The sequence below is a fragment of the Saimiri boliviensis genome, chromosome 5 (genome assembly GCF_048565385.1).
Source record: "Saimiri boliviensis isolate mSaiBol1 chromosome 5, mSaiBol1.pri, whole genome shotgun sequence".
NCBI classification, from domain to species: domain Eukaryota; kingdom Metazoa; phylum Chordata; class Mammalia; order Primates; family Cebidae; genus Saimiri; species Saimiri boliviensis.
In genome coordinates, this window is record NC_133453.1 from 85,169,449 (window position 1) to 85,187,202 (window position 17,754).

General features: G+C 32.4%; 1 protein-coding gene across 8 annotated transcripts in view; it reads right to left on the reverse strand.

Annotated features, from left to right (window-relative positions):
- The window catches only part of GALNT13 (polypeptide N-acetylgalactosaminyltransferase 13), a 606,606-nt gene that overhangs the window by 330,771 nt on the left and 258,081 nt on the right, over window positions 1-17,754 (reverse strand). For all 8 annotated transcript variants that reach the window (XM_074399672.1, XM_074399674.1, XM_039469839.2 and 5 more), the window contains one exon: window positions 12,686-12,854. In XM_074399672.1, coding sequence (XP_074255773.1) covers window positions 12,686-12,854 — 169 coding nt within the window. The remainder of the gene's footprint in view (window positions 1-12,685; window positions 12,855-17,754) is intronic.

The following is a 17,754-nucleotide window of genomic DNA, read 5'->3' on the forward strand; positions in this document are numbered from 1 at the left end:
ATTCTCTAGAGGAAGTATTTTGTTTATATATTTGTTTTTAAGGGAGGATAAACAGCATGTTTTCATGCTGCTAAGAATAACCCAAGAGAGAAAACTGATTAAAGAAGTAAGCAGAATTCTGTAGTCCCAGTTACTGTATCTGGGAGGCTGAGGTAGGAGGATTGCTTGAGCCTAGGAGTTTGAATCCAGCCTAGGCAACATAGTGAGACCCCATCTTTTAAAAAATATTAAAAAGTAGGTAGAATTGTTGGAAGAGTGTACTCGTGCTGCAGTAGTTAAGAGGTAAGAGGGAAGGACACCTAAAGGATGGGCTGAACAATGTATTCATAGTAATAGGCGAGAAGACTGAATAAAGGGCTAAAAATTCAAGTAAGTGGGTAGATGTCATGGTGAGACCAAGGGGAGCTTTCTTTGAGTCTATTTTTCTCAATGAAACAGAAGGTAAGATAATGAGAATAAAGGTTGGGACGAAGTATTGTAGGTGTGAGGGAGAAAATTCATGAAATTATAAAATAATTTAAAAAGTGGAAAAAAGGATAGAAAAGAGAAATGTCGTATGACAGATGGACAGCATTAAAGCCTGTGAGAGTAGTAATTTAAGTACTTAACTCAGGACAGATCAGTATGACTGTATAGTCTCCCAAATAAACTCATTATTATATTAGATCAGTCTCTTCAACACACTATTTAATAATTCTATTCTGTGCATGAGGAGATGGAATAACAAAGGGACTTTTGTCTTTTCATGTGGAATCTTTGTGTTTTTCCTTATCTACATAAAACTGAGCCTTTATTTAAGGGTTAATCCATGCTTAGACTTTTCCATGAAGTTCCTAGTAATGTAACTCTCTACCTTGTCTTTTCTGCTTTTATATTCTTTGGTGTTCTGTAGTGGCTGAGAGCAAATACTCAGAATTAGACAGCCCTACTTCAAATGTCAACTGCATGACCCTGAGGAAGTTCCTTAGCCTTTCTGAGTACGTTTCCTAATCTATAAACCAATAACATTAAAACATATGATATACTTCATAGGGCTTTTATTGAAAATTCCATGCCACAATTCAGCTAAAATACTTAATATATAGCTGATACATACTAAAAGTCCAATAAATATTGATACTAAGCTACATTTACTATTATCATAGTATTTATTAATTCATGTGTTTAAACTGTGCCATGGGGGAAATATATCTTCATAATCCCTATGCTATGTAAGTTGCTTTTAAATTTCTCACAAAAACTACAGCATAGAAATGAGATACTATATGAATATAAAATTTGACTTTTACTTAAGAATTTATATTGTGAAATTCAACCCTATGTTACATAGTATGACTATAAAACTATCACTTTATATTTGATCTCTCCATTTCTATTTAAAGATGGAACACTGTCTTAGAAAATTAACTATCTTGTCAAGTATAACCAGAAAGCCTCCCATGACATTTTAGTGAAAACGTCTCTATCTGTATCTATACTATAACTCACAAATAGAAAGATATAAAAAAGAATAGAAAGAATGCTTTTTCTTAGGGGAAAAATAAAATAAGACACTACAAATGCAATACATAGATATACAGTATAAAATATATTTGTACACCTATTGTTTTACCCTAAAATTATAACCATTACGTATGTTCTATTTATTTCAAATTGGACTTGGAATGTAAGAAAATGCAACGTCTTTTTGGCCTTGTTTTCAATATTCTAATGAACAAGATTATACAGCAACATTAAATATTGAAATTCAAAGTTCAAATATAAATTTTCTAATTTAAACAGCAGTTACCATGCAGAAAATATACTGGATTCTACAGGGAGACTTTGCAAGTTGATGAGAATAGTAATTGTAATAAACAATGAGAATTTTTAGACAGATGCTAACATCTCTCATGTCAATAAAAATGTCTTACTTTCATGAGTTAAACTATTTTAACTATAAAATCAAATTCTTCCTTAGCAAAATTTTACTGTAAGTTGGCATTAGAACACTTTAGCCTTCCCTAAGACACTGATATGTGCACAGAAAACATCTGGGGCAAAAAACAGTGAGAAGTAATTTAATACAGAAGTCAAATCTTCCACATAGGATTTTTCTAGCAATAACAGAACTATCTTCTTTCTTAAGTTAAATCAATCTGCAATGTCTACTAAAAAAATTTTTTTTGCTTTTTAAATCATATTTTTTAAATGAGGTAAATAAAAAAATACACATTTTGACCACAAAGACTTACTTTCAAATGGTTGATTTTAAAAATTATGTTTTGCACAGTTATTTTAATAATATGCAGTTAAAGGCAGCATTGATTTCACAAGGGAGAAGTAGAAATGAGAATATTAATTGAATTTCTGATCTCTGGTACACATCTTTTCTTTTTAAGTTGAGAATTACTACAACTTTCATATGCTGATAAAAGTCTTGCTTCTGAAGATAACTATAATAGTTTCTACAATATTTTGATTTCTCTAATGTTCTTATGTGTGAAATTAATTCTACTATCCATATTAAAAGTGGCATTTAAGTGTGTCTCTTTGTATGTGTATGTTTATACACATACATACACGTACACAAAGGTAACAATCAGTTAGCAATACCACAAATCTCCTAGTTACCCGATTTGAAACATTAGAGTCATATTTTGACTTCCCTTGTATCTGGTAAGTCACCAATTCTGGAAAATCACTTGAAAATATATTTGGGATAATTTTTACTTACAGTTCCTTTCTCTCTCTTATTTGCTTCAGGTTTAAAATGCACATACACAAATACTTACCCTTACAAATAAAGCTGAACATTCAACCACATGTCCACCCCCTTCTGATGGTATCTTAAATTCAGTGTTTTTCCTTTCTCTTTATTTTAATTTATTACTACATATTGCCTTATGTTTCTAAGGCCATTATCTTAGACAAGTTCCTCATCCAATCAGATCTATGTGACTATAATAGCTAGTCAGGAATCTTAGTAAATTCAGACTTCTCTTATTTATAATATCTTCTATATAATACTGAAAGAACAGCTCTTCCTCAATATCATTTCCATCACACCATGTTTTTGTTCTAAAATCTCCTTATTGCCTACCATAAAATGTCTAAATAACATTGCTTCTAAGATTTTTCATCATCCTCCACACGCCAGTGAGCTTGGATGGATAGTTAACTCTCTAATTGAGTTATTTTCTCTTCTCACAAGGCCTCATGTCCCTTCTGTCTTATGGTATCATCATTTTCCATTCCTTGGTTATCCAAACCTTCTGCATTTTTAAAATTACTTTTTCTTTATTAAATTTTCTTATTTTTGGGGGAAAAAACTGTCAGATTTAATTGCTGTGAACTCTCGTTTTTACTGAGGTTTACATAATTGAGTATTTTTGCTTTAACTCACATAGAACAAAAATACAGGGAACAAAACAAAACATTAGAAATATTAGAACACATTAACAGCCATGATAGTGGATAGTATTTTCAAAACCATTTCAGGCCAACATAACTCAAGTAGGAAAAATATAAGTGAAAATACGATTACCATGTACATTTAGAAAATGAAAATTAGATTTTCTGCTTTCTCAATTAGAATTTGAAAAAAATAGGTATTTGGTAAACTTGAATATATAAATTCTTAAGAATATAAATCAAATAACAGCCAGGCTCCATACCTGTTTACCTATGATCCTTAACAAATATTCCTTAACAAATATTTCATTGGCCCTCCTCCAACCAGAACTGTCTTGCTTATCTACACTCTCTGCTGTCTCATTTGTGTCAGCCTGGTTCTACAAAAATCCATCTTAAAAAACTTGGTTCCAAATACACCCTCCTGTAAAGCTGTCCTTCATCTTGCCTTGACACAATGGCACTTCTAAATTCACACTGTCACATACTAGGTAGATATATATTCCATTTTCTAATGGAATAGATATCTCTCGTAGTTTTCATTGGTACTCAATTAAGTCCTGATAGATGCTGAAAATATCATCTTTAGAAAGTCAGGACATAAAATAGTGGTTGCCAGAGGCTGGGGTAATGTGGAGTTGCTGTTTATTGACTACGGAGTTTGTTTTAGAAAATGAAAATAATTCCAAGTTTCATTGCACAACAATGTGAATTCACTTAAAAAGAAGAGAAAAGCCTTTCTTCTACCTTCTTAGGTTCTGTAACTGGGGCTTGTGAATTAATATAACAACAACAACAAAAAAAACAGATTAACAGGGAAAAAGGTATATACATTTTAATTGATTAAAATCATTTTATTTTTACATGGATAGATACCTTCATAGAAAAGAAGTGAAGACCGAAAAAATTAGTTACACTCAGTGGTTTTTTTGGCATTTTTAAAAAGGTGATACATGGTGGAGAAATGGCAAGACAAAAAAAAGGGGGGGGGGGTTGGGGCTTCTAGGGTGGAAATCTTTGCAACGTAGGAGAGAAACTAATGGATAACAAAGGTTATTCAGTGAGATGTCTTTATGCTAACCCATCTTGGCAGCATTTCTATCTCTGCTAAGAAAGGTTGCTCTTCTCCTCCTGGTATGAGAATGGGGGATGCTTTTGTAAGTCGAATGTATGCACTGCTTTTAGGTAGATGGGGAAGAGCAGAGAGGTTTATTGTGCCTGCTCTTCCTTAACTGCCTTCAGTGCAAAAGGATCTTTATGCTAAATTGGCATATTTTAGGTTAGCACGTTCTTATGCCCTTTATACTTAACATTACTTAACTATGTACTTTAAAATAGTTAAAATGGTAAATTTTGTTATGTACATAGTACCACATTTGTTTTTAGAAGTTGAAGGTAGTAGTGTCAGAAAATTAAATTACATAAGGAAACCATGGAGGGGTAGTTTAAGTGTAAATACAGATCATGTGGCATGTTTTCTGCATACGATGTACTTAAATGTGTAACTGAGAACATGCCTAGACATGTGTTACTCTACTTGCTTATTTGAAAGGAAGCTTACAGTGTAACAGTATTATTATCCCCAAAATGATGCTTATATTCACATTCCTCAAGACTGTGTGTATATATGTGTATGTGTGTGCATATATATATATATATATATATATATACACATACATACATATGTGCATACATAAACATACAGATATTCTAACACACCATTTTAATTTTGGTAGTGAAATTAATTCTATACATGAGCACATTACATAAATCAAAATATTAAAGAAATTATTATCTTTACAGGGAAGAGTTTTACCACCATATAAATGTTGTAATAATTCTCAAATTAAAAATAAAAGATGTGGAACAGAGATTGGAAATCCAATTAATATTCTCATTTTCTATTTCTCCTTTGTGCAATCAATGCTACATTGATCATACTTTAATTTATGGGAAAGGCAATCCTTATAAACGAACATGTACTCATGAGATTGAGTACAGAAAAGATATATGCTACGTCTTATTTCTACTTTATGTAGTAAATAACTACTTTATCCTTTGAGAGCAACTTATTCAAAATTTGTATGCTATAGCTCCTCTTCCACTAATAATATACGACTGCTAGAGTCTTTTCCTCTTTATTGACTTGAAAGTGTGCATATGTAAGAAGCAGTTATTTGGCGGCCTAGGATATAAATAGCTAAAATAAATTTCCTATTTTCTTAAATTTTTCCTGAAGAAAAAATATTTAAATGCCACCTGTAATATAACCTTCAAATAACTCAATACCAGTCCTTGAAGTGTTATTAAATGACTGAATTCAAGTAAATGCCAAAGAACTTTAGCATTTTGTTTTAATTGCCTGTAGCTGTTTTATAATTATTCGCCAATAGTTACTATTAACTTCATATTCAAAAAGAATTGTAAAGAATAAAGGGAGCAGCTGATTGCTTTAAAAGTTTCCCTTAATTCAGAAAAGAGCTAGAGGGCATAAGAGCATCCCCTATAATCTTAATAATAATATAAAATTTATAGAGAGTTGAAAATATTTTACATATATATAAACATACAGACATTCTGTTTATGCATATATAAACATACATAAATATACAGACATTCTAACATGCCACTTTTAATTTGGGTAGTGAAATTAATTCTACACATGAGCACATTACATAAATCAAAATATTAAAGAAATTATTATCTTCGGAGGGAAGGTTTATATATCTATACTGCACTAAGAATTCCTGGCAACTCTATTCTTATTTTGTCATTTTTGCAATTCTAGGTGCATTCATACAATATTGTAATCTTTTTTTTTTTTTTTTTTTTTTTTTTTTTACGATGAGGTTTCACCATGATGGCCAGGCTGGTCTTGAACTCCTGACCTCAGGTGATCCACCCACCTTGGCCTTCCAAAGTGCTAGGATTACAGGCGTGAGCCACTGTGCCAAGCTTTTTTTTTTTTTTTTTTTTTTTCCTTTTTAATTTTAGACAGAGTTTCACTCTTGTCACCCAGATTGGAGTGCAATGGCTCGATCTGGGATCAATGCAACCTCCACCTCCGAGGCTCCAGTGATTCTCCTGCCTCAGCCTCCCAAGTAGCAATGATTAACAGATGTGCACCACCAAGTATGGCTAATGTTTGCATTATTAGTAGAGACGGGGTTTCACTAATTTGTCCAGGCTGGCCTCCAACTCCTGCCCTCAGGCTATGCACCTACCTCAGCCTCCCAAAGTGCTGGGATTACACACATGAGCCACAGCATCTAGCCTATAATTCAGTTTTTATGTAAATATATTCATTTTACTTCTCACAGTCAAGGCCTATTGTATCCATTTTAGGTTCTTAAGGCTAACTCTGTATTAGGTAAATAACATGAATTTGCTGGTTAGTTGAGTGACTGATTAGTTGGTTTAATCAGCAAAAGAAAACTAGGGTTTGGTAAAATAATGAGTTATCCAAGATGTGATAGCAAGTCATAGAGCCAGGTTATAAACCTATATATTTTGGCTCCATGTCTAGATTTTTTTTCTCCAAATTACTTGAAAAATCTCTCTCCACAGTTGGCTTTTTGTTCTCCCTGTTTGTTTTGAAAATAATGGAATGGAGTTATGTTTCCATCTCACTGATATGATCATAGTCATATTGTTTTGTCTACTTCCAGGAAAGCCTATAGTCATGGGAGATGTCATTGGCTAACAAGATGCCTTACCAAACAAAAATGTGATTTTTGCTGGCTTGCAAGGAAACACAATTCAAATACTGCTTTCAAACTTGAATACAAATGTAGATATACATCTATGCATTTGCTTAATGTTTACATATTTGCTTTTGTATCTTGATAAGTTTTATATATCCATAGGTCAGTTATATTTGCAGTATTGTCTGTACCAGGAACCCAGTAAATACTTAACAATCTGTGTATTAGTTAAAAAAAAAAGAAAATTATAATATTTAAATGTCATTCAACCTACTTAAACATAAATTTCTCAAAAAAGCTTTGCCTCACTACTCTATTCCCTACCTTTGAGCATTCTTAGCTCTTTGACTTGTTCTAAGCTCCATGAACATGAATATAGTTTAGTTTTGTTCACTGCTTTATCCTCAGTACATACAACAGTACTTAGTATATATTAACATATCAGATGCTCAAAATAATGTATACAGTATATGTTAATAGGCACTTTTAATCTGGTAATTTTCTCTCTCTCTCTTTTTCTTTCCCTTTGTCTGCCAACCCCAACTGTCCCCTGACCCCGCTGCACCACCCTTATCTCTCTTCAAATATTATCATAGGAATCTTAGGTTAAAAAACAAACAAAATAACATCTGTTTCTTTACTTTCTAACAACACAAGTATGTAAACCCTGCTCTTCTGAAATTGAAAATATATAAATTACAAAATCTTAGATGGGAAACAAGCTGACAAATCCCTAATGCTGAACCGTTAGTTAATAGTCATTTTTCTCAACATTCTGAATCAGACAGACTATTAAGACATTCACTTTTAAAAATTGTATTTGTGGGGAAATGGGCAAAGGAGAGAGAGGGCTGGTTACAGCTGTCTAAACTTTTATTTATAGAAATAAAATTTATATGTAAATGTTTTAATCTCTCTATACACACACACACACACACACACACACATATATATATATATATATACATATATATGTACACATATATATATTTTTCACACAGACTAAATAAGAATCCAAGAAATGAAGGGCCTTCAAGAAGGTAAAACATTTTATAAAGGTATCTGCCATTAATTGTACTTAAAATATAGAAGTAACATAACTTTTTGTAACTAGCATCTTATATCAAAAAAATTAGAATTACATACAAATGTGTTACATTTATTAACAAATTAAATACTTTAAATAAATTTATATAAATATTTAAACATTCCTAGGGACAGATATTAAAGAAGAGAACTGTAATATGTCCTGATGGTTAATCAGAACTGCCTCCAAGATAAACTGCTTTTTACCTAGTCTGTTCTCTGTGTAAACATAGGCTATATGCTTAGGTTTACTTCTCTGAATATATCTTCCAATATTTGTAAATTGATATTAACACCAAACATAACTTGAAACTTTTTGGATAGTTTTTTGAATTTAGCCAAATATATAATACAGTGAAATATGATTAGATATTTGAATGAATTCACAGTTTGGATGACTCCGACACTTTCTAAGTATCTACTTAAGTTTTCCACTAAAATAAATTAAGCTTCTTCTTAAAATTAATTATTTTAGAATCATATTCTTTTTACATCTTTATAGCATTTATATCAGTCATCACTGGGGCTAGCTTAATATATCTATATCTTTCTAAGATATAATCATCCAAAAGTTGAACTGTAACTGACACATAACCAAATTATAAAAATATTTTCTAGATCAAATAATTAACATTTCCACATCTTTTAAACAACAGTTTGGATATATGATTCATGGTAAGTTTTTCAACATTAGTTGGTCCCAGGCAGTTCCACAGCTGAGTAAACCTCATACACTGTGACTTTACTAGGAATTTTGGATAACATTACTTTTTTCTTACTTATAACACACTGTAGTTTTATATGAAAATAAAATGGAAAATTATTTCATTAATATTATTTCAGAAACTATTTGTAAACCTGAGAATTCAAGCAATAATAACCACAGTAAATACAGCATTTAAGTACATTTTATGCTAAGCAACTTGAATTATTCATTTAAAATGTTGGACTGCCCCACAGTTTGACTTACTCATAAACTTAGCATGCTAAGGATTTTTTTTTTTTTTTTTTTTTTTTTTTTTTTTTTTTTTTTTTTTTTTTTTAAGCCAGGCTGGACTGCAGTGGCATGATCTTGGCTCACTGCAACCTCCGCCTCCTGTCTTTAAGCGATTCTCCTGCTTCAGCCTCCTGAGTAGCTGGAATTACAGGTGTGGGCCACCACACCTGGCTAATTTTTGTATTTATAGTAGAAACAGGGTTTCACCATATCAGTCAGGCTGTTCTTGAACTCGTGACCTCAAGTGATCTGCCCACCTTAGCCTCTCAAAGTGCTGGGATTACAGGTATGAGCCACAGTGCCCAGCAGAGATTCTTAAAATAAAAATTCTAACTGGCTATGAATATTTTAAACATTAGCTCAATTAAGACTTTATTGTTTTTTAATTGATGGTTCTGATTTATTTGTATTCTGACAGTTGAAAGTTATAATTTTTTAAAAATCTGAAATACTGTTTACCTAGTTTTCTGGAACATACAAGTATCATACCCACTCATTTTATCACACTACAGCAGAGGTCCCTGGAGCTGAGGACCAGTAATAGTCCTGGCCTGTTACAGGAACCCAGCCACACAGCAGGAGGTGAGCTGCCTGTGAGCAAGCATTATCACCTGGGCTCAGTCTCCAGCAGATAAGCCACTGCATTAGATTTTCATAGGAGCACAAACCCTATTGTGAACTGCACATGCAAGGGATCTAGGTTGTGTGCTCCTTATCAGAATCTAACTCCTGATGATCTTAGAACAGTTCCATCTTGAAATCACCCCGACACTCCAATCCACCACCTCCAAATCTGTAGAAAAATTTTCTTTCATGAAACTGGTCCCCAGTGCTACAAGGTAGGGGACCACTGCACTATAGCATACTACAGCATAAAAAAAAAAGGAATAAATGTAACATTAAAACATTATAAACTTAGCATCTAAAATGCTCAAAAGTGCTTTGAAGATCATGTATATTGTATGTACTCTTTGTATATGCTGATTGTATATGCTTTTAAATCTGTTTACATACAAACATGTATATACACACACACGGACAGGACTATATGTAAAAATAATTTTACATAACAATTTACAATGTACAAATTTAATATGCAATGTTGAACTATATTCCAGGGATCGAACATGTGACGACATGTAATTACTTGTGATTTTGTTGATAGAGACATTTCAAAAGTATACGATGGTTGTGACAAAGCAGTTACTAAACTACTACATAAACCTCGAACAATTACCAGCCCTGGAATCTCAACAAGGTTTTCCTTTTTTTTCTTTTTTTTTTCTTCTTTTTTAGATGAAGTTTTGCTCTGTCGCCCAGGCTGGAATGCAATGGCACAATCTCAGCTCACTGCAATGTCCACCTCCCAGGTTCAAGCAATTTTCCTGCCTCAGCCTCCCAAGTAGCTGGGATTACAGGCATGCACCACTACATCTGGCTAATTTTGTATTTTTAGTAGAGACTGGGTTTCACCATGTTGGCCAGGCTGCTCTCAAACTCCCAACCTCAGGTGATCCACCCACCGCGGCTTCCTAAAATGCTGAGATTACAGGCATGGGCCACCAAGCCCAGCCAAGGTTTTCATATTACATGAAGTAATTCAGAAAGAAAAAATTAAGAGTTAGTAAATATGATGCTAATATCATGACACAGTAGTATAACATAGCGCATTAGAGGTGGCAAACTTTATTTGCATTATGTTATACTGCATTTAAAGAAAAATCATTAGGTGCTTAAAATAACAACTTCTATTTACATGGAAGTGTGTCCTGGAGTATATTTGTAAACTTGGAGATTTTCTAAAGTCTCAAAACACATCTTTTATCAATGCCAAGAATTGGCTTTACAAGGACTATATACTAGATTGACAATGCTGCCCCTAAATATTCACATTTTATTACATCTGTTTAAAATATGTTCAACTATCTAGGGCAGGCGTCCCCAAACTTTTTACACAGGGGGCCAGTTCACTGTCCCTCAGACCGTTGGAGGGCCGCCACATACTGTGTTCCTCTCACTGACCACCAATGAAAGAGGTTCCCCTTCCTGAAGTACGGCGGGGGGGCCGGATAAATGGCCTCAGGGGGGCGCATGCGGCCCGCGGGCCGTAGTTTGGGGACGCCTGATCTAGAGCATAGCTTACAGTTAATCAAATAAAAGTTGAATTTTTCAACATAATTTTCATGCAACATTATTTTCAAGTGCCTATTTATTCTGTAGCTGATAATTAAGCATTCTAAGTATAAACAGCAGTATAAATTGCTGGGAACCATAATAAATCACTTTTATAGTGTCAAAGAGTCATATAGACAATTGGCTTCTTTATGCTAGAATAGCAATGGATATATACTTTTTATAAGCAAAGTACATATGCAGCCAAGTAAATACAGTCATGTACTGCACAACGACAGATCACATATATAATGATAGTCTCATAAGATTATAATGAATCTGAACGATTCCTATTGCCTAGTGATGTTGTGACGATCTTGACCCTGAATAGACATAGGCTAATGTGTGTGTTTCTTAGTTTTTAACAGAAAAAAAATTAAAAATTAAATTATAAACAGAAAAAAAGCTAATAGAATAAGGATATAAAGAAAATATTTCACACAGCTGTACAGTATGCTTGTGTATTAAGCTAAATATTAATGGTAAACAGTTTAAAAGTGAAAAAAATTCAAGATTCTATGAAGTAAAAACATCACAGTAATGTAAGGTTAATTTACTACTAAAGAAAGAAATTTTAAAAATAAATTTAGCATAACCTAGGTGTATAGTGTTTATAAAGTCTACAGTAGTGTACAGTAATGCACTAAGCCTTCACATTGACTACTCACTCACTGACTCACCCAGAGCAATTTTCAGTCCTGCAAGCTCCATTCATGCTACATGACCTATACAACTGTACCAACTTTTACTGTCACACCATGTTTTTACTGTACCTCTTCTATGTTTAGATACAAAAATAATTAACATAATGTTACACTTACCTACAGTGTTCAGTACAGTAATATGCTGTATAGAGTTACAGCCTAGAAACAACAGGCTACGCTATATAACCTAGAAATATAGTAGTCTATACCATGGAGGTTTAAGTACACCTATGATGCTTACACATGACAAAATTGCCTAATGACACATTTCCCAGAACATATCCACACTATTAAGCAATATATAACTGTAATCTATTAAAGAGCATGTTTGCTCTGTATTTGGTAAGATAAAGAAAGCAAAACAAAACAATAACAAAAACATCTCACAAGGAAAAATTTGTTTGGCCTGAGTATTTTGCAGCATCTTTGCAAGTAACATATTTTGCTTTGCCAGAGAAGAAAATAGCTCGTATTTGCAGCATATGCATACATAATAAACTCCTGCTATGTTATAGGTACTAAAAAGCACACATTTCTAGAACTGACATCATCTGAGTTAGCTGAAGTTCTGAGATTCTGAAAAATGATGATTATGAATATCAAAGATTATATAACAAATGTAAACTTACCCTTCTAATCTTACATCTGGCAGACTTCTGTTAAGGGCAATCAAATCACTGGCCATAAGGTTAAACTGATTGATTTTAAACAATTCTTTCATTTTCTCCTGGTCATCTTTAGGAATCAACACAGCTTTTCCCATTTCTCCTGGCCCTTCTTGGTTTCTTGAAATAACAGCTGTAAGACATACACAGATACACACATACATACAAACACATAGATAATGAACGGAATAAATAAACTTGTGTGTCTGATTAGATTCTGAAGCATATTATTTATATACAGGCTTTATAATATAATGACAAAGATTTTACTGCATATAAACCACACACTATGCTAAGGAAAAAATCAATTCTGTATGTTGTCTTCCAAGTATAGGCATATTATATGACGACTAATCATTAAGACAATAATTTTAAACAGTACAAAATACCAAGTCTTAAAACTCGTGTCCTATTTTTAATGCACTCATTAGAGAAAAATGAAGTTGAACACTTGGCAGAAAAAATAGTCCAAAATAAGAGAACTTTTTATAAAGCAAGATTAATTTATTTTTACAGCCAATTAAATGTTTTGATATTTCATATATTTATTCCCATTACATCTTTATAAAGGTAAACAAAATTAATAAGGCTTAATCCCATAAAAATTTAATTCCTTTGTTAAAGCATTTTGAACTTTGTCAAAAGAAGCTTCACAGTGGTAACATGTAACTTCAAACATAAAGTGGAATTTGGATCCTATGTGCTCTATAACTGAAATTTCACAATAATTTTCTGGGTTTGAATATACTTTAAGAGAATGCAGGATTTGATATACAGGCTAATTTTCTCGCCACTTCTCCCAAGTTATCACTACACTAAAGTCCCTTCTGGCTTTAAAGTATATGTTTCAAGGTGTGTGTGTGTGTATATATATATATATAGAAATAAGACAAAGTTCCACTTGGTTCAAATGTATCCTGAACTTACTCTTCACAGTGATATTAAATTAGGTGAAAGTGAAAGGAATGCAGTTCTGGTCTTGACTCTTCCAGTGTTTTGCTATATTTCCTAACACATTAATCTTACTGAGTTTAATTTCCACATAAATTAAAAGGCACATATTTAGGCACTGCCTACCTTGAAATACTATAAAAATAAGGGATATAATGCATACAAAAATATATTTTATAAGTTAGAACATTTCATTAAAAATACAGATTCTAAAATAATGTATGAATATGGTAAAAAACAGGATAGAACACATTCAGCAAATTTTCTTCTGACTTGACCATCATAGTTACTAAATATCAAAACTGGCATTATTAGCACCAATACATGGTTGACCATCCCAATGATGACTTTGTAATGGCATGAGTCAAACTATAGAAGAGAATGGGCACCTCTAAGGACCTTTAGATATGGGTAACAATCCTCTTACGTAAAGAAAAATAGTTAGAACTGGAAACACTAAATATAGGAAAAAAGGTATGTATTCAGTTTTAAACTATTTAAAAAGTTGTCATCAAAATAAAGTTTACAAAGATTATCATTCACTTTAAGAAGCAAAATCAGAAATGACAACAGGAATTTTATGAGAATGTATATTTTTCTAAATTTAAGAAATAAAATTCTAATAGAAATAATTTTCCTTGAATTTTAGTACATGTAATATCCCTAAACTCAGATGGAGTTATTGGAATTGGCTTTGGATGAGTTTGTGCTCTTGGTGAGACAATCACATAAAGGTATCTTCCACTTCTTAGATTAAAAAAAAATTGAGCCTATAGAGAGCATTAAATAAATTGTATATGGCTCCTTTAGGAGTCGGTATCTTTAATTCCCTTAAAAAAGAGAGAATTTTCCCCATTATAAAAAAATCTTGTGATTCTTAACATTTTGAAAATTTGTGATTCTTTTGAATGATTAAAATAATTTGGGGTACATTTTTAAAAATAATTTTTAGAAATTAAGAAAGCAATTCTCTGTTTACAGTTGTTTCTAAAGGGATTGTAAGGGAAAAAACCTTCTTTATCCTCTTACATTCTGTAGTGGCCTAAGAATTAAACTGGTATAACAAACATTAACAGTAGAAAAGCATACAAACGTGTTTTATGTCTTCAGAAGTAAATTAAACTGGCATAATAAACATTAATAGGAGAAGAGCATAGAAATATGTTTTATGTCTTCAGAAGAAAAATGAAGGTCAAAGAACCTTTTAGGCCCAAAAGCTTATATGCCATTTTAAATAAAGAATAATAAATTGTCAATAAGTGATAATACAAAGGGGTTTTAGATAGGCGGCTGGGGGCAGTAAATTGTGAGACAGTAACTAGGTAATATTTGGGGAAAACTATTAGGAAATGAGGGTTATTTTAGTAAGCTTGTTTGCATAGGTCCGTTCCAGTGTTGACTCCTAACTTCTGGTGATAAGAATAATTTTTGCTTTCTAATATAGTGGGAAGGGGTGGGGGGTATTTTTATCATGGGAAACTTCATGATTTTCTTTTAGGTAGGAAGGGGGAGATCAGAAACAGCTTCTTGAATGCACTCTTTCTTAAAAAAGAGCCTGTGGCTTAAAATAACCCATTTGCCAAAGTGGCATATTTGGGATGCATGTTCTGATCCCCTTCACCATCTGTAAACTAATTAAAAAAAAAAAAAAAAAAAAAAAAAAAAAAAAAAAAAAAAACATGCTGCAGAGAAAAATCACCATAATCAATATAATCCTTCCAAGACTAGGAAGCAGATAGGATTAAAATTTCACCCTGTGGAAAAGACACAAGCTCAACTCTAACATCTTAAGGTATGATGTTAGAGTCATTTTAGACTCTTAAGGTCAATTTAGAGCACACAGAAATATTTGATATTTACAATATATTCAAAGGCATCGTGGCAATCTTATTTTCACTTTATGTAAGTTATTGTTTTATCGGTGGTAGGAGGAGTAATTGTGTCATGTTATATAGTATCACAATCAGTAAAATTAAAATGGTCATAAACAGTGTCCGTATACCTAGAACTACTTGTATTAACATGCTGTTAATGTTGAGTAAGAACATTCGTCATTCTCCTAATCGTTCTCCGTTTCTTAGTGGAGAATAGGTAACTTAAAGCGTATCAGGTTAAGTGTCTTCTCCTCAGAGTTAAATACATTTTTCTATAACAGCTTCTAATGAATATATATTTGACATTTTAAAAATGTGTGTGTGTGTGTGTGTGTGTGTGTGTGTGTGTGTGTTTTCCTGTGTATAAGCAGACCTACTGGTGTTTTTCACTTTGCTCAAGCAAAAAGAATACTAAGTAATTATGATGGGGAACCAGCCTTTTACTTTTTCTGGCTTTTACCTGGAGGAAGGCATATTCCCAGAAGAAAACACTTTTCTAATCCTTCAAATAGCATAAATAACAAATGGGAAAGATTAAGCAATAGGGTTTTGCAACATATCTTTGATCTGAAGCACCTTCAAATACCCATTTCTATACATTTTTCTCAGCTGTTGATTTATTTCCTCTACATAGTACTAAACAAATAAAAAACAAAACAAAACAAAACAAAACAAAACAAAAACAAAATAAAAAACCAAACACCTACACCTTGTGTATTCACAGAATACCATACTTTCCCACAGTAAAAAGAAAACAAAACGAAACAGTTGCCATTTAAATAGGTGTGCTACTTATATCCTCTAATAGGCAAATGTAATCCAGAAGGCAAGTAAATATATATTGTGATTTCTTTATTGTTAATTTGAATACGGATGGAAATGTTCCAATACCAAAGCTGGTGTAGACAGCAAAAATATATTAATATATTATGCTATAAGCCATTTTCTTCCTAATTATAGGATGAAAGTTTTTTAAAAGATAATTAATTTGATTCAAAATGACATTATAAAGCTTGTTGAAATATGATAAATTGAGAATAACTTTTTATCTTTCATTTTCTTTACCATAGAACCTACTTTAAAGATTTAAATAATATTTATTTTAAGCTTAGAATTCTCAATGATGAAGATGATCATCATACTATAAACAAACCAACTGATAAATCTACCAAAAAGAACACTATGTAGCAATTGCATTATTTGCTTATGTATTTACCATTATGAACACTTTCTTATTTGCAGAATTATCCCTTTAACAATGAGCAATGTCTATTTGAAAAAGGAGTAATGAACTAGTCTATATTTAGAAAAAAGCTTGAAGTTAAAAAAAAGCAACAAAAGCATTTCAAGTTGATTAATTTTAAAGTAATTATTTTATTCTGTTAGAAAACATAATAATAGGTGATGAGCTGGGCGCACTGGTTAACACCTGTAATCCCAGCACTTTGGGAAGACAACTTGGGCAGATCATGAGGTCAGGAATTCAAGACCAGCCTGACCAGCATGATGAAACCCTGTCTCCAGGCGTAATGGCACATGCCTGTAATCCCAGCTACTCAGGAGGCTAAGGCAGGAGAATTGCTTGAACCTGGAGGTAGATGGTTGCAGTGAGCCTAGATCATGCCATTGCACCCCAGCCTGGGATACAGACTCCGTCTCAAAAAGATTAAAAAAAAAAAGTGATGACTAATGGTACAAGCATAACAATAAATCAAAATCTAAATGGTGTTCCATATGCCTTGCTTGTCAAAAAATTCTTTCAAATTGTATTTCCATTCTCAGATCTACTCAGTTGATAATTTCTGATTTCTGTATATTTTCCTTTATTTTCTTTTCATTGGCATTGTAGATCTTGTACTTTTATTACTTCAAATTTTACAACTGTAATAAATTAGAAACACTGACTTTAAGTCCCTCTCATATTTGAATATTCATACTCTGCTACCAACAAATCAATTTCCCTAAAACAATGCTTTTTATCTTTTTAATCAATAATGGTTTGAATTAACTAAATCAATAATCAATATGGTTTTCTTATCCTCTAAGTCTACTAAACAGTAGACTTAGAGGATAAGAAAACCAAACCGGTTTTTGCTCCACCCCTCCACCACCAAAATCACTTTACCCTTCACTCACCATTCTCCAGATCATGCTCTTTTGCCAGTCCAAAGGCTCTAGTTTATCAAGGATAATTATATGAGTAATTGC